The sequence below is a fragment of the Taudactylus pleione genome, unplaced genomic scaffold, assembly GCF_031769625.1.
Source record: "Taudactylus pleione unplaced genomic scaffold, aTauple2 ptg000462l, whole genome shotgun sequence".
Classification (NCBI taxonomy): domain Eukaryota; kingdom Metazoa; phylum Chordata; class Amphibia; order Anura; family Myobatrachidae; genus Taudactylus; species Taudactylus pleione.
The window spans coordinates 677,073-692,391 of NW_028284864.1; the positions used below are offsets into that span (position 1 = coordinate 677,073).

The 15,319-nt window shown below is 42.7% G+C and overlaps 1 protein-coding gene across 1 annotated transcript in view; it reads left to right on the forward strand.

Moving 5' to 3' along the window:
• Positions 1–15,319, forward strand: part of MADD (MAP kinase activating death domain) — a 122,722-nt gene that overhangs the window by 88,270 nt on the left and 19,133 nt on the right. Inside the window, 6 exon segments of the mRNA XM_088448638.1 lie at positions 3,380–3,433; positions 7,082–7,182; positions 7,381–7,461; positions 7,595–7,753; positions 8,915–9,020; positions 10,760–10,822. Coding sequence (XP_088304764.1) covers positions 3,380–3,433; positions 7,082–7,182; positions 7,381–7,461; positions 7,595–7,753; positions 8,915–9,020; positions 10,760–10,822 — 564 coding nt within the window.

Genomic DNA, 15,319 nt, shown 5'->3' on the forward strand with positions numbered 1-15,319 from the left:
ACAGGGGAACGCACACGGTGATGGTTCCAGTTACCTTGTACTTCCTCGTACAGTCTGTATGAGTAATGCCTTAAATGCCACGGACTGTAGTGTAACCGGGGAGAGGATGATGTGTCTGTGCTGAAACATGTTCTCCAACAGATTAGTTTAAACAGATCAGTTTTACAGTTCAAATCTGTCTCAGGATAGGTACATTGTGAATGACCTATGTACAGGCTACGTAAGTGAGTCTGTGCCAATGCAGGTGCCATGTGTGTACATAAGTTTGTGCCAGTGCATGTGCTGAGCATGTATGCGAGTCTGTGCAGGTGCCGAGCATGTATGCCAGTCTGTGCCAGTGCAGGTGCCATGCATATGAGTCTGTGCCAGTGCAGATGCCGTGTATGTAAATTACTTCAAGCCTTGTGTATTACTTCATTTAGACCTCATAGCCATTCTGTGATCCTTTTATACAGGTCAAAGCAATCCAAGGTGACATCTAATATCCGTAGTAATTTACATTATATTATTATGGCAATAATAATGCTATTTTTCACCATCTCGATTTAATCTCTCAGTGTGTAGGAATATTATGGGTGCCCAGCAAGGCCTGCCGTTTTAAACTGGAAGATCTACCACATTAAATGTCAATTCTGAGTTGGTAGCAAGCAAAAAAGAGCAAGTAACTGTGCCCCTTGGCAAAACTGTGCTGTACTGCAGGAGGCAGATGTAAGGTGCGGAGAGATTTAGATCTGGGGGGGGGGGGGGGGGTCGTATCAAACTCAAATCTAAGTTGCTGTGTAAAAATAAAGCCGTCCAGCATTTGCGGGCTACATGCAGAAGCAACCAATACTTACCTGGCATGCAAAATATAAAATGTATTTGCACCCCCTGCATTGCAGCATGGTTTGTACAATTACCAAATTCAGAGTTACTTTCTTTTTTTTTTTTTTTTTTTTTTTTTTTTTTTGCTGTGCTCCCACCTTAGAATCAGTCCCCGAACGAGGGGACCCCTTTCTTATTTGACACAAAATGGGAGAGATCCGGGCTTTAGATTTTCCCAAGGTGTGGAAAATTCTATTTTTTCTGTACTATTTAAGTTATTGTATGCTAATAAGCCCAATAACTACTAAAGTGACGACACTTAGAGGATACGCCCCTCTTTCAAATAAGGGTGCTGTGTTTTGCTGTAATTGTGAGACGTGATAGGACACCCTCTTACCTGTCTCCTTACCCTGTCCTGTTACAGCTCTCTGGCTGCAAATGGCTTCCTGTGCAAGAGCCGTTCATAGGCAGACTGTAGATGTAACAGTGAGAGGAAAGGAGTCCGGGAAGGGTTGCTTGTTTATAATTCATGAGGTGGCCCATCAGGGTATTGGTTGTGCAAGGGCAGTATGTGTGTACAGCCATGGTCAATAGTTTTGAGAATGACACAAGTATTGGTTTTGACAAAGTTTGATGCTTCAGTGTTTTTAGACATTTTTGTCAGATGTTACTATGGTATACTGTAGTAATATTACAAGCATTTCATAAGTGTCAAAGGCTTTTATTGGCAATTACATTAAGTTTATGCAAAGAATCAATATTTGCAGTGTTGACCCTTCTTTTTCAAGACCTCTGCAATTCGCCCTGGCATGCTGTCAATCAACTTCTGGGCCACATACTGACTGATGGCCGCCCATTCTTGCCTAATCAATGCTTGGAGTTTGTCAGAGTTTATGGTTTTTGTTTGTCCACCCGCCTCTTGTGTCATGCCAACATGTGCCATGGGATTGCTTCCCAGCCAAGGGAGTGGACTCACTCACAATTTTGCCTAAGAACACAGCCATGAATAAAGAATGGTACCAAAACATCCTCCAAGAGCAACTAATCCCAACCATCCAAGAACAGTTTGGTGACGAACAATGTATTTTCCAGCATGATGGAGCACCTTGCCATAAGGCAAAAGTGATAACTAAGTGGCTCGGGGAACAAAACATCGAAAATTTGGGTCCATGGCCAGGAAACTCCCCAGTCCTTAACCCCATTGGGAATTTGTGGTCAATCCTCAAGAGGCGGGTGGACAAACAAAAACCCTAAATTCTGACAAACTCCAAGCATTGATTAGACAAGAATGGGCGGTCATCAGTCAGTATGTGGCCCAGAAGTTGAATGACAGCTGCCAGGGCGAATTGCAGAGGTCTTGAAAGAGAAGGGTCAACTCTGCAAATATTGACTCTTTGCATAAACTTAATGTAATTGTCAATAAAAGCCTTTGACACTTATGAAATGCTTGTAATTGTACTTCAGTATATCATAGTAACATCTGACATAAAGGTCTAACAACACTGAAGCATAAAACTGTGTGAAAATCAATACTTCTCATTCTTGTCATTCTCAAAACTTTTGGCCATGGCTGTACGTATGGAGCTGTATGTGTGTTTAGACTATGCCTTGTGCTGTGATATGTGTATTAAGCTGTACACACTTCTCTTTGGGGTTGGTGCTTTGGTATAATATGGGTTTTCTGCATATGCTCTTTGTGTCATTGGTTTAATTCCAAGACTGTGCAGTTATGTGACCTACCTGACCCTATATAAATAAGCCCCAGCATGCCTCGAGCTGACCTTGCATGCTGGGACTTGTAGTTCACCAGCACTATTTACAGGTTGCTGACCTTAGTCAGCATAGTCTTGGGAAAGAATGTCAACTGTATGGATATTCTATGTTAGTGGTTCTCAAACTCGGTCCTCAGGACCCCACACAGTTCACAATTTGTAGGTCTCCTAGCAGGGGCACAGGTGTAGTCATTACTCACGGACACATTTTAAAGATCCCCAGGTGGAGCTAATTATTTCACTTGATTCTGTGAGGAGACCTGGAAAACATGCACTGTTGGGGGTCCTGAGGACAGAGTTTGAGAACCTGTGTTCTAGGTAATAGTATGTATGTGTATGTATGTGTATATATATATGTGTATATGTATATATATGAATAATATATATATATATATATATATATACATGTGTGTGTGTGTGTGTGTGTATGTGTGTATATATATATATATATATATATATATATATATATATAAAAATTAATTTGTCAGGAACACTTCTTAGTCTAGCTCTCTCTAAATGGGTTTTTGCTTCTCTGTATATTGCTATGTATATATGCCTGTCTGTATATATACATATAGAAATTAATATTTATGTATATATTGTGTACACATACATAAATAAGATTTCTCAGCTACTAATCGTGCCCTTTCTCTCTGACACTTTCTCGCCATCACACTTCTGCTCACATACGTAATTTTGGTGGGTGGGGGCAGGAGGTGTCTTGTGTCCATTATAAGGCCTATCTGATTCACACCTGACTCTCTCTCTGTCTTTCTCTCCTGCTTGCAATGCATCTTGGGTAGAATTGTGGAACAAGCATCGTGAAGTGAAAAAGCAAAAAGCTATGGAAAAACAGAGTAAGAATCTAGAGAAACCCCCCAAACCTTTCCCAGATCTGCCAGCAGGGCGGTCCCAGAGAGACGTGCCTTAGGGCTTGTCCCGCATATGGCATTCTGACTTGTGCGGGACAGCAGATCTTTAACATCCGTCTAGAGGATATAAATTTAAGTTTTATGTTGAAGTAGGCAAAAACTATTCACTCCTTACCCAGTTTTTACTGTAGGGATTCTTTATACATGGAACAAAAATAACTTTTTTTATTTTTCAATTCTAAACCATCATTTTACTTAAAGGATCATACAAACCTCTGCAGTAAACGCAGTTGGTGATCTTGACACCAATCTGCCAGAAGTGGTCTGAACAGGGTCTCACATCGTATGCAGTGTTCAAACGGTGACTACTGTCCTTTAAGGCAAAATTTATGTAAACACCCTGAAATTGGTTAAAATAAATATGCTAAATGCCATTTTGATGACTAAATACATTTGTTGCAGGTTGACTTGCGGCCATTTTGTTCATGGGACGTTAAAATGTACCCATAATCTACGTGCAGCACGGCAGCCATTTTGTCTGCTAAATCACTATTGATGTGAGTGTATCCTGTCAATTCACTGCGTGAATTGACAGGATACTCTAGTCGTAGGTAAATTGAAATGCTGCGGTTTCTTGAATATCGGATCATCACATACCATGGCACCCTCCATTTTGTATGGATGATTGATATACCAATTATATGGATGATTGATATAACTCTAGTGGTCTGCAGGGAAGAAAATGGCTTCCTTCTGGCAATTGATTTTAATAATACTGAGAATAAATATTAATTACAGTGCACACAAAAAAAAATAATTTAGACCAGAGAATGTAAACATGACATTAGCTTAACGATTTTAATTCATAAAGCACATTGGTGTGAAATTTACTTTAATAAATAAATAAATATGAATTTATTTAATTTTAATTGGCAAGGTGGTATGTTAGTGTTGGGGCTGTGTTAGTGTAATGTACGGAGAACGTTAATCAGGATCTTGGCATCGTTTCTGACTGGTGGAGCATCTTCTTCTGCTGACATTCCTAATGCTGGGCACACACTGCCAGATGACATGCCTTTCAGACCGACAGATATTTTATCTGGCAGGCTGACACCCGGCAGATAACACAGGCTGACACCCGGCAGATAACACAGGCTGACACCCGGCAGATAACACAGGCTGACACCCGGCAGATAACACAGGCTGACACCCGGCAGATAACACAGGCTGACACCCGGCAGATAACACAGGCTGACACCCGGCAGATAACACAGGCTGACACCCGGCAGATAACACAGGCTGACACCCGGCAGATAACACAGGCTGACACCCGGCAGATAACACAGGCTGACACCCGGCAGATAACACAGGCTGACACCCGGCAGATAACACAGGCTGACACCCGGCAGATAACACAGGCTGACACCCGGCAGATAACACAGGCTGACACCCGGCAGATAACACAGGCTGACACCCGGCAGATAACACAGGCTGAACACCCGGCAGATAACACAGGCTGAACACCCGGCAGATAACACAGGCTGAACACCCGGCAGATAACACAGGCTGAACACCCGGCAGATAACACAGGCTGAACACCCGGCAGATAACACAGGCTGAACACCCGGCAGATAACACAGGCTGAACACCCGGCAGATAACACAGGCTGAACACCCGGCAGATAACACAGGCTGAACACCCGGCAGATAACACAGGCTGACACTGTGAGATGTCTCAGTGAATCGCCCCTGATGTCTGCGCTCCTCCCTTGGGGAGGAGACCTTTCTCTGTTAAGGAACAGGGGAAATGTCCGTCGGTCGGCCATGGCTGGGCATACACTGCCCGATGCGGCCGACATTTAACTTACAGAATATCGCATCGGATGGGCATGCTGGATAATCTGGCGTGCCCGATCGATATTTTAGCATTGGTTGGCTGCACACACAGTACAATTATCGGGGTGATCCGCCAGTATTGGGCGGATCGGCCAGATAATTGTAGTGCGTGTGCCCAGCATAAGTAGTGCTCACAGTGGGCCTGATTCAGAGTTGGACGCAATTCCAATATTTTCGCAGTTGGCTGATGTTTTGTGGCGCCGCACATGCGTCTGAGTGGCATGGTTTTACAACGGCCGTCGTAGTGTGTTTTAGGGCGCCGAGTGATTGACAGATGAGGGTTGTTTGTGGGGTGCAATGGGGGGTGGCTACAAAAAGCAGGCTTGTCGCGTCCTCGTACGCATCTGTCCCGGCTCTAGCGGCTTGGTTCCAACTGACATTCTGAGCAAACACTCTCAGAGGTCCGACGATAATGCGACCAATGTTCGTCCAATGGTCTTTGTGTGCAGGCAGCTGATCTGAGAAGCCGGCGATGGGCGCCCCTGTACAAAAGATGGCAGCTGCGACTTTTTCATGTACTGGAATTCTCAGTTCCACTGCATACGATGCTGCAGCAGCAGCGACGGGCATTACCTCCACCACTGAATCAGGCCCAGTTTCACCAATAAGTGGAATAATATGCATTGGGTGACATGTTTCAATCAACAGGGCCAGTTTTGCTAATACCGTTGTTATAGTGTATTTGTTTTTAAATTCCACAATGGGGTCCATTCAAAAGTATAATATACAGGAAATGGGACCTTTTATAAATGTGTAGGTAGCTTTCCCCTCCATCCGGTCAGTGGTTCAGACTGTGTGATAGAGTTCTGCAACCCAGTAACAACTTTGCCCATACTGTGACCAGGGATTTAGGTGACTGAGGGTGTCTGATGCGTTAGTACCATCAGTCTGGGGCAATCCGGGGTGTGCTGGCAGATTTGCCCATTGGTGAACGATTTGTTGGGGTTTCTTGTCCTGAGTTAGTAACTGTAGTGGTGAACTCGCTCCCTCCCCCCACCCCCACCCCTCCCCACTGTCTTACGCGCCATCCTCCCGATTTTAGCGCTTTCTCATCATGCTTCCACCTCTCTCATATCACTCAGCACCATATTTAGATGTTTCATTACCCTCCCCACCGCTTTATTCTATGAACCCCTGAGTACCTACATCCCTGCAGCATTGAAACCATCTCCGACCGCAGTTACTGTGGCTTGCTTTCATTTAAAACCATAAAAGGTTTGTTACCTCTGCACTTAATATCCCAGAATGTGTAAAGTATCTCTTACAACTGTCTGCAGAGAGATCACTGATTTGAACTTTTCATCATCTTGGCTTAGTGGCGGGTCAATTTGTTTTTACGTGTGATCAAAGCCACCTACTGCAGTGGATGTATAGGTTCTCAAAGTTGTATAAATTGAGGAGTGATATACACTGATTAGATTATGTTTAGTTGTTTTTAACTTTTATGTTACAGTACATTGCGTTGTTGTTATTTACTTTACAGTTTCATTATTGATCTCTTAACGTGCTCTAGACCAAAGACGGGCAAACCTTCTGTTATCCACACTTGTCTGAGCACCATGGACACTCACAGACATCGGCAATACTGAGGAATGCCCGATCCTGGTCTAGAACATCCCATGTTTAGAATACAAGATGACCAAGAAAGTCGATGTGGGTTAAGAATAATTGACCTCAGTTGGCCTGTCCTATCCCCATCGCTATCTCTTTAAGCTGTTGTCATCTTTACCTCCTGCAGGCGTTGAGCAGCCCAAACATGCCCCTGATAGCGCTGACACTGAAGAGAAGAGGTCTCAGATCAGTGCAGACAGTGGCTTGAGTGTCACGTCGGGATCTCAGGTAAAGAAGACCGCATTGGCCAGTTGCCTCATCTGAGATTTGCGGGATATAACTTAGATTAATTGTGTTGACCCCTTGGTATTTTCTTTGGTAACAATGACCTTCTTTCATTAGTATTATGGGGCTTGGGGCGAGACTTCCCCTTGTCTCACTGGAAGGGTTGTTGTTTGTTTTCTCCTCTTTTGCCTCCGGAAGCAGCGGAGTGATTTGGATGGTGTCACTATGGGACCTTCCATCCTCATCCGAAGCAGCAGTCAGGACTCTGAACTCAGCACAGTGGTAGGATCAGAGCATGCTTCACCATACTGTGTTGAGGTGCGGGCATGGGGGGCGGTTAGTTAGGGGTGATCTAATCGTCAAAGGACAGACTTGTTTTTCTACATATAGCAGCTGGATAAATGTTTCCCTACAGGTCAGTAACAGCTCCGGGGAGACGCTAGGAGCAGACAGTGATCTAAGCAGCAATGCTGGAGACACGTTGGGAGGACCAGGTGGAGGACATCTGTCGGGATCCAGAGCTGCTGTGTCTGACAGTGAAATTCAGATGAGCTCACTCACTGGCGCCATATTTGTAAGCACAATCCTCTGATTTGTGGGGTTTATAAAAAGAAAAAAAAAAAATCTATTTCCATTATCATGGATGTGCATGTGATCTGCATGCGAAATGCTGCGTTACAGTATCACAGCCGCTGACACTATAACTTAGCATTTTGCATGCCGATACACCCTCAGTCGCACAGCCATGCCACATATCAGTGTAATCAGCAGAAGCTGCTTGTGTGTCCTATCGCCATTTGAAGGTAAAAAGGTGCACGAAAAAACGCTCCGCATTGCCCAGTCGCATGGCGCTCGCGCACTGTTTAAGGCGACTTGTAGCGCACGGAGGTAAGATGTATGTGAACACCTCTGTACATTAGATTGGGCAGCACTTTCTGTCGGAGCACACGGGAACATTAGTGTAAATGGCGGGTGTGTTACCCTGGATGGGAGGCGCCAGCGGGTGCATTTCAACTTGTTTTCTTTGACGGCTGAATGAAAATTGCACGTTTACCTACCGAGTTTTGCATCAAGGATTTCAAATTCACTTTTTATATTTCCTAGTACATGCCAGTCGTTTTTATATCTGAATATATAATCACCTAGTAATACAAAGCCTAGAATGTCCTTGTGTTCCTCCTCCTGAGATGCAGGGCACCCCGACATTTCAAGTCACATGTGACAATTCAATGTCACGTGATCAATGTGACATTGTTCACATTGATAGATAAATATCCCTGGAAACTCACCTCTTCAGGTAAGCTTATCAGATTCCAGAACCGCCCACATACCCTTCATAACTTCCATGTCTAATTACATCCCCTTTCACAGTCCTCACATTACCTCACACATTGTCTCTTTCACATCCTCCTGACATTTGGATGACATTCCTGTGTGACTGGGTCATGCAGCCCACCAAGAAACTCTCCATTCTGGCTGGACCAAAATTGCAATATATAGCACCTATCCTTGTGTATCAATGCCTATTTCCTTATACTGTAGATTGTAAGCTTGCGAGCAGGGCCTTCCTACCTATATATCTGTCTGTAATTACCCAGTTTTGTTCTATTAATGTTTCCAATTGTAAAGCGCAACGGAATATGCTGCGCTATATAAGAAACTGTTAATAAATCAATAATAAAAATAAATAATAATAATCCTAAACTCTTCTTGGTTTTTTTTGTCTGCACAACAGGGGAAGCCCCAGATGCTGCGTCCTGGTGAAAAAGATGGCGTTCTCAGCCCAGGGCGCCCCCCACAAGACGACAGCCAGCGCATTTACCTGTATGAGGGTCTTCTGGGTAAGAAACAGACTTCAACTCATGCTAATTTTATATTTATTCATTTTTATAATTTTTGTTTTTAAATGTGTTAATAAGTGGGGGGTATTTATAAAAGTTTGGGGAAAGATAAAATTGGTTGGTACTTTATCACTCAAAATCAGCTTCACACCTACACGTTACAGGCTGTATTTTGGAAAATGACCGTTAGGAGCTGATTGATGGGTACTTTATCTCTCATGACTTTTTCTCTCCCGACTTTTATAAATACCCCCCTATTTCATCTTTCAGAGTTTAACCTTCCTGTGGAGAAATAGTTTTTATTCCCTTTCTGCAGTTACTGGAAATTTGATACATTTTATGATAAATTTAAGCTTTTAATGGACAATTCCATTATAATGTACATTCAATTAATGAGTACAATCAAAAGTGAATTGCCCATTCCTGAACTAGTCTAGTGGAGGTTTCTCCTCGCAGACCCCTTTCTCTTTGTTAGAGAAGGAGAACAATCTGGTTCCATTTTATTCTGGGGATCTTTTCATCTCCAAGAATTCATTGCCAAGGTGCCACCTGCCTCTGGACTCCCCCAGGCAAGCTTTGGTAGGAAATTGTTGGTGTTAGCCAGGTACCTGCTATGTGCATGCGACGTCCCCATATCCATAGGACATCCCTGTGGTTAGTCTGTGACCCCCTTGGAAGAAGGAGAAATGAGAATTCTTAACTCAAGTTAAGTGAATTTTGTTTCTTATCCTGTTCTGTTGCTAGTCAAAAATAAACGGCTCCAGGTCTTCTGTGGGGTGACGCCTAACCCAAAGGTCAGTCTGTGCCCCTCATTTGGCCTTGGCTAAAAAGGTTTGATTAGTGAGTAAAATAATCCATCTTTATGTTGGATTGTAGTATTGCAGTTATGGTTATAAAGTAGTTATTTGGAAATGCATTCCTTGATTGATAGGTCTACATTTAAGAAGTTAGACTGTCAATAGTTCGAAACCAGAAGGTCTACAGTCAATAGGTCTACAGGGTTAAAAGGTCGCCAGGTAATTGGTCGACAGTGGCTTAGGTTGACTGGGTTAAAGGTCGACATTCAAATGGTCGAAACAAAAAGGGTGACACAAGTTTTAAAAAAAAAAATCTTTTAGCCTGTTCCTAATCCTAAAAATAATGAAAATCCATGTGTCGACCTTTTAATCCCGTCGACCTATTGACTGTAGACCTTATGGTGTTGACCGATTGATTGTCTACCATTTTAGCGTAGATGTACCATCTGGATACCCATTGTAACATGTATGTTTTATGGTTTGTGCTGCACAGTCCAAGTCTACCACTGTTTTGCCTTTCAAGAAAAGCAATGACGGAATTGTTCTAGGTACACGGGACTCATGGAACCTGCCAATATAATGTTGCTTTGATTATGTGGTGTTGAACGTTCTGACTCTAATAATAACCATGTTTGTGTTCTCTCTCTATTAACCTTATCTTCTGCTCTGGTTTGACTCTTCAAATCTTCTGCTTACTGATTGTTTTCTGGCTTTCCCTGTCACTGGGATCTGTGTAGCACTTGGTCGGTTGTAGGCTGAACCAATGTTCTTGAATACAACTTGCAACTCGGTATGGTCACTAGTTCCCACTGATCTGACAGGATGAATATTGGTTCAACTTACAAAGTGTCAGAGTCCGCTGTGTGTAAGTAACACAATAACCCTGCCTTGCCCTCTTCTCTCCTCTCATGCTGCATTCTGCTGCGGGCTGGCTTTGTACAGGAAGAGATAAGGGTTCAGTCTGGGACCAGCTTGAAGATGCAGCCATGGAGACCTTCTCTCTGAGTAATATATCCTCCTTGGCCTAAGTTGCTGCCCTGGCATGTCTGCCTGCTGTGTGCTTGTGATCTGTGCCTGCTCCTGCCCTTCTATACTGCTCCTGCCCGTCCATAGCACACTTGTATCAAGGACCTATCTATTGCATTAGCAGCCCGTCATATCTTTGTTGTACCTGGGTTCATATTTATTCAGTGTACATGTACAGTATGTCTGAAAATAATGGGACTGGTGGCAGAGCTAGGAAATACTACCGTGGAACTGTTCCAGCGTGCTCTGGCTGCTGGGACATACTGGAGCTTATTGTTCCACACTGTCAACATGTTCAAGCAGCCAGATGATACTGGGCCATTGCAGTTGCATAATAGTATTTTTTTTTTATTATTTATTTATTTTTTCCCTTTTCATTATTATTATTATTATTTTTATTTTTTTTCCCTTTACATTATTATTATTATTATTTTTTTTCCCCTTTACATTAATTTTTTATTTTTTTGTTAAATAAATATTTACTTCATTTTACAGAACATTTTCACATTTGTTTCAGTTGGCAGTTCATTTCAGTGGGCCTTAGGCCCCCATTCAAATGCATTGCCCAGTGAAATGGATAGGAAATATTACTCTTGTGGGTTTTCAGGGAATCTCGACGCCAGTGAGAAACCAGCGAGATTATTTTTGGAGATTTCTGTGGCTATTTTGCAAATCTACTCTCCCTTTAAAAGATGCCCTGATGCACACTTCATAATGCAGATTTACATGAATACGAGATGTATGACAATATGCCATTAGAGGATTAGGTTAATTGCAGATCGCCTTGTAGATTGAAAAAAAAAAAAAAACTCGGCAGTTTTGGTAAATATTACGTTTTGGTAGATCTCCTGTATTGCATAATTTCCTGTGTTATTGCCGTGAATATTTGACATTGATGCCTCTAATCCTTTATTTGAAGCCTCTCAATGAAGGGTCACTTATGGTCTGATTAGGAGATTGGCTCACCTGCGATGTTTACGCAGTTGAGTGATTATCGGTGATCTGCGCATTGCGTCTGAGTTGCACTGCGCAAGCGGCAAGTTTCATTACCATTGTTGCATGCAGTGAGGATTTATTTGTAAAGTGATTGGTAGGCAACGACCGATGGCGGGCGGCAAAAGGGGATGGGGACTGAAATGCAGACGTGACGCGGCCATGTCCCAACCTGCAACTGGGTCCCTGTACGCAGTAAAAATGGTTCTAGCCTCTCCTTCCCTGTGGCCATTCGACGTGACCATAGGGTTACTCGCAAGGCTGATTATCAACGCTGCGACGACGCTGCACCTCTGTTCGCAGTCGCTTGGATTTTCAAAGCTCCTGGTGGGTGCCTCAATACAAATCCTGGTGGCTGCAACATTTGAGTATTTTCGCCCAGCCGCTGCGTACATATTCACAGCTGCGATGGCATTTGTGTCCATCTCTGAATCAGGCCCTTAATTCTGCGGTTGCTTCCGTGAAATAGGCATTTTGTCGTATCCATATACCTTCATTGCAGGGTTGCATAAAATTAAATTTAAAAAAAAAAATGGATTTATTTGATTTTAAATAAGATTTTTTATTAAATTTGTTTTTTAAATAAATATTTAAAAATTGAAACCGTTAACTTAAAAAAATAAAAAAAATTATAAAAAAATCCTATTTAAATCCAAAAAATCTGATTTAAATCAAATTAATCCGTCTTTTGTTTTTCTTATTTTTTTTCCAAAATTTTATACAACCCTGCTTATTTCGTTTACCTCCATTTTGGTACTTGATCATCACTTAAAATTCAGGGCTTATCTCTTTGATCTCTCGACTGTCGGGAGCGTATATTGGTTATATTACTTAATTTGTCTGGTGTGGGAGGTATTGGGCTGTTTTGTTATAAACCTACTTGGTTTAAGGAAACAGAAAACGTATTCAATACCACCATTGCCATTGTCCCCTTGCTAATAATTTACTGATTGCATAGTCTCCCGTGTACACTAGGTGGCACTGGCTGGAATATATCTCATGTTGTCTCGGACCCCTCCTCAGAGGCATTTCTTTGCTAAGGGTTACAGGGGTCTATTTACTAAGCCTTGGATTGGGAATAAAGTGGAGATAAAGTACTAGCCAACCAGCTTCTAATTTTTCAAACGCAGCCTATGACATGGCAGTTAGGAGCTGATTGGCTGATACTTTATCCGCTCACTTTATCTCCATCCAAGCCTTAGTAAATAGACCCCACAGTTTGCTTCTTCCCAGGCCAGGTGCTTTTCTTTAGAGGCCAAGCTACATTCAGCTCTTTTTTAGTATCCATCCTGGGGACTCTAGTTTCAACTTTACAAATATTTTTTTATAATAGAGTACTTTACATATATAATCCCTGTTAGTGGTATGCACTAGATAGCACAATCTGGAGGTCATTTACAGTGGCGTAAAGCAAAATACTCTCTGCTGGCGTCACGTGGCTTGGATTAAACTGGTGCATTGAATTCCAATCCAGAGCTTCAGAGCAAAACGTCAGCACTTGCAGGGAAGCAGAATTTTGCCCTAGCCAATGGGATCAGTTGGGGTGTTCCTTGCAGAGTGAGCAGCCAGGAGGACCCACTTTTGCAGAACTGTGTCAAAATTACATTTCATTTTGCATGCTGAGGTTATTAAAATGGAAAAAGGGCTGAGAGAGAGGCATTTCTTGCATTGCAGATGGGTGCACGGCCACTTGCTCTATACAGAAACAGCTGACATTGTCAGCAGCTCTGTTTGATGGCTCTCAGTATCTGTGTCTGGGGTTGCAGTTCCTGATCTACCAGCAGTGTCTGACACTGACCACCTCCTGCTTGTCTTTCTCAGTCTCCTGTCTGTAAGATTAACTATCATCATAGTTTTATGATGATCGTTAATCTTATTAACTCCTTAGTGCTTTTCCTCTGAGTAGAAGATGTATACAACCTGTATTATGTGTCGTCGAACCTGAGGGAAAGAAGGAGATGTACTAATCTCTGGAAAGTGATAAACTACCAGCTACTCCTAACTGTCATGTTACAGGCTGTCTTTAAAAAACATTACAGGAGCTGATTCGTTGGCAGTTTATCACTCTCCAATTTATCACTTTCCAGAGCTTAGTACATCTTCCCCTAATAATTGTAAGCACATAAACCCCTTTGCTATAACAAAAAGCAGGAACGTATTGTGTTGTAAGGTATAATACTTCCAGAATGCAGCAAATATAAAACACTGGAAATTTGCTTTAATGTTCACACTTACATCCCTGTGAAAAATGGAGCCGATTACTCTCACCCCCTAGCACTGTGTTTGAATGAGTGAATCAGACAGCGTGAACACGTCTCGCAGAAACCAGGGACTATATGGGCTGAGGTTTAGAGGGCCTTGGAGAAAATATCACTCTAGCAGGCATCAAAATGCGAAAAGCGTCCTGAAAGCAAATTAGAGAGTCGCTTTCTCTACTGTGAATTCTAAAAAAAATAGGTGGTCAGCTTTTTAAAAATAAAAAAACATTAGTGGGAAAATCTATTGTGCTCCAGAAATAGTTGCAAGTTCTAGGTAGATAATAGAGGTACTAATGGATAGGAGTGTTATAGAAGCCCCTAGAACCTTGCATTCGCTCTGATTCGGCTGAACTTCAGCTCCACATTCTCAGACTCTGGATTTTTTTTAGCTCCGATATGAAATTGGGTGTGTTCATCCTCATTGTTTCCCCACGTCGGATGCCTGCCATCCCTCCTCTACTTCCCTAATCAAGGCTCCTGTTTTTGCCTATGGAATGGGAATCCTGTGCTCGTCTCCTTGTTATAGTGGGAACCAAGCCAGACTGAAGCCATGGAGCTGGTGGTTAATCTATGGGGCATGCTCCAATTTTTTCTATTATTTTTTTTATAATTTTACCAACATTTCTGGTTCCGTGAAACCAGTTGGGACTGTTCCCATCTCCCATAGGAAATTATAGTCGTCCAGAGTTGTTTCAACAATAGACGATCACTGGTCACCACTGCTTTGTGGCTGAATCTGGTTTTTATTTGCAAATTCTCCGCCTGGGAGCCTCCAAAACTCAGCCCGACCTCAGAATCGGCTATATCGGTTTGCCTATCTCTACGGTTATAAGCAATAAAAGAAAAACGCGGCGTTGTCATTCCAACTGCACACACAAACCTCTACTTGTAGATTACAAACAAACTACCAATCCAATAGCTTTTGCATACAGAGTAAAATAACAAAAATAAATGGCTTTCCTGCTGGAGATGCGCACAGAATCCTAGAAGAATAGATTTGTTTTCTACAATGCAAAAATGGAGCTGGTAAGCAACATATCTAAATGGTGTTTTGAACTTGGCGGGGAGGCAGGAGGGGCTCATCCCCGCCAGTTATTTTTCGGATCTGTTTGTGTCCTGAACGCCACAGTGGAGGAAGGAGGAGAACCAAGGATGCAATGCTGCGCCTCTGAGTGCTGCAGACAGCCCTGCACTCCCCAGCACCACCTGCCCAAACTGTAGCAGC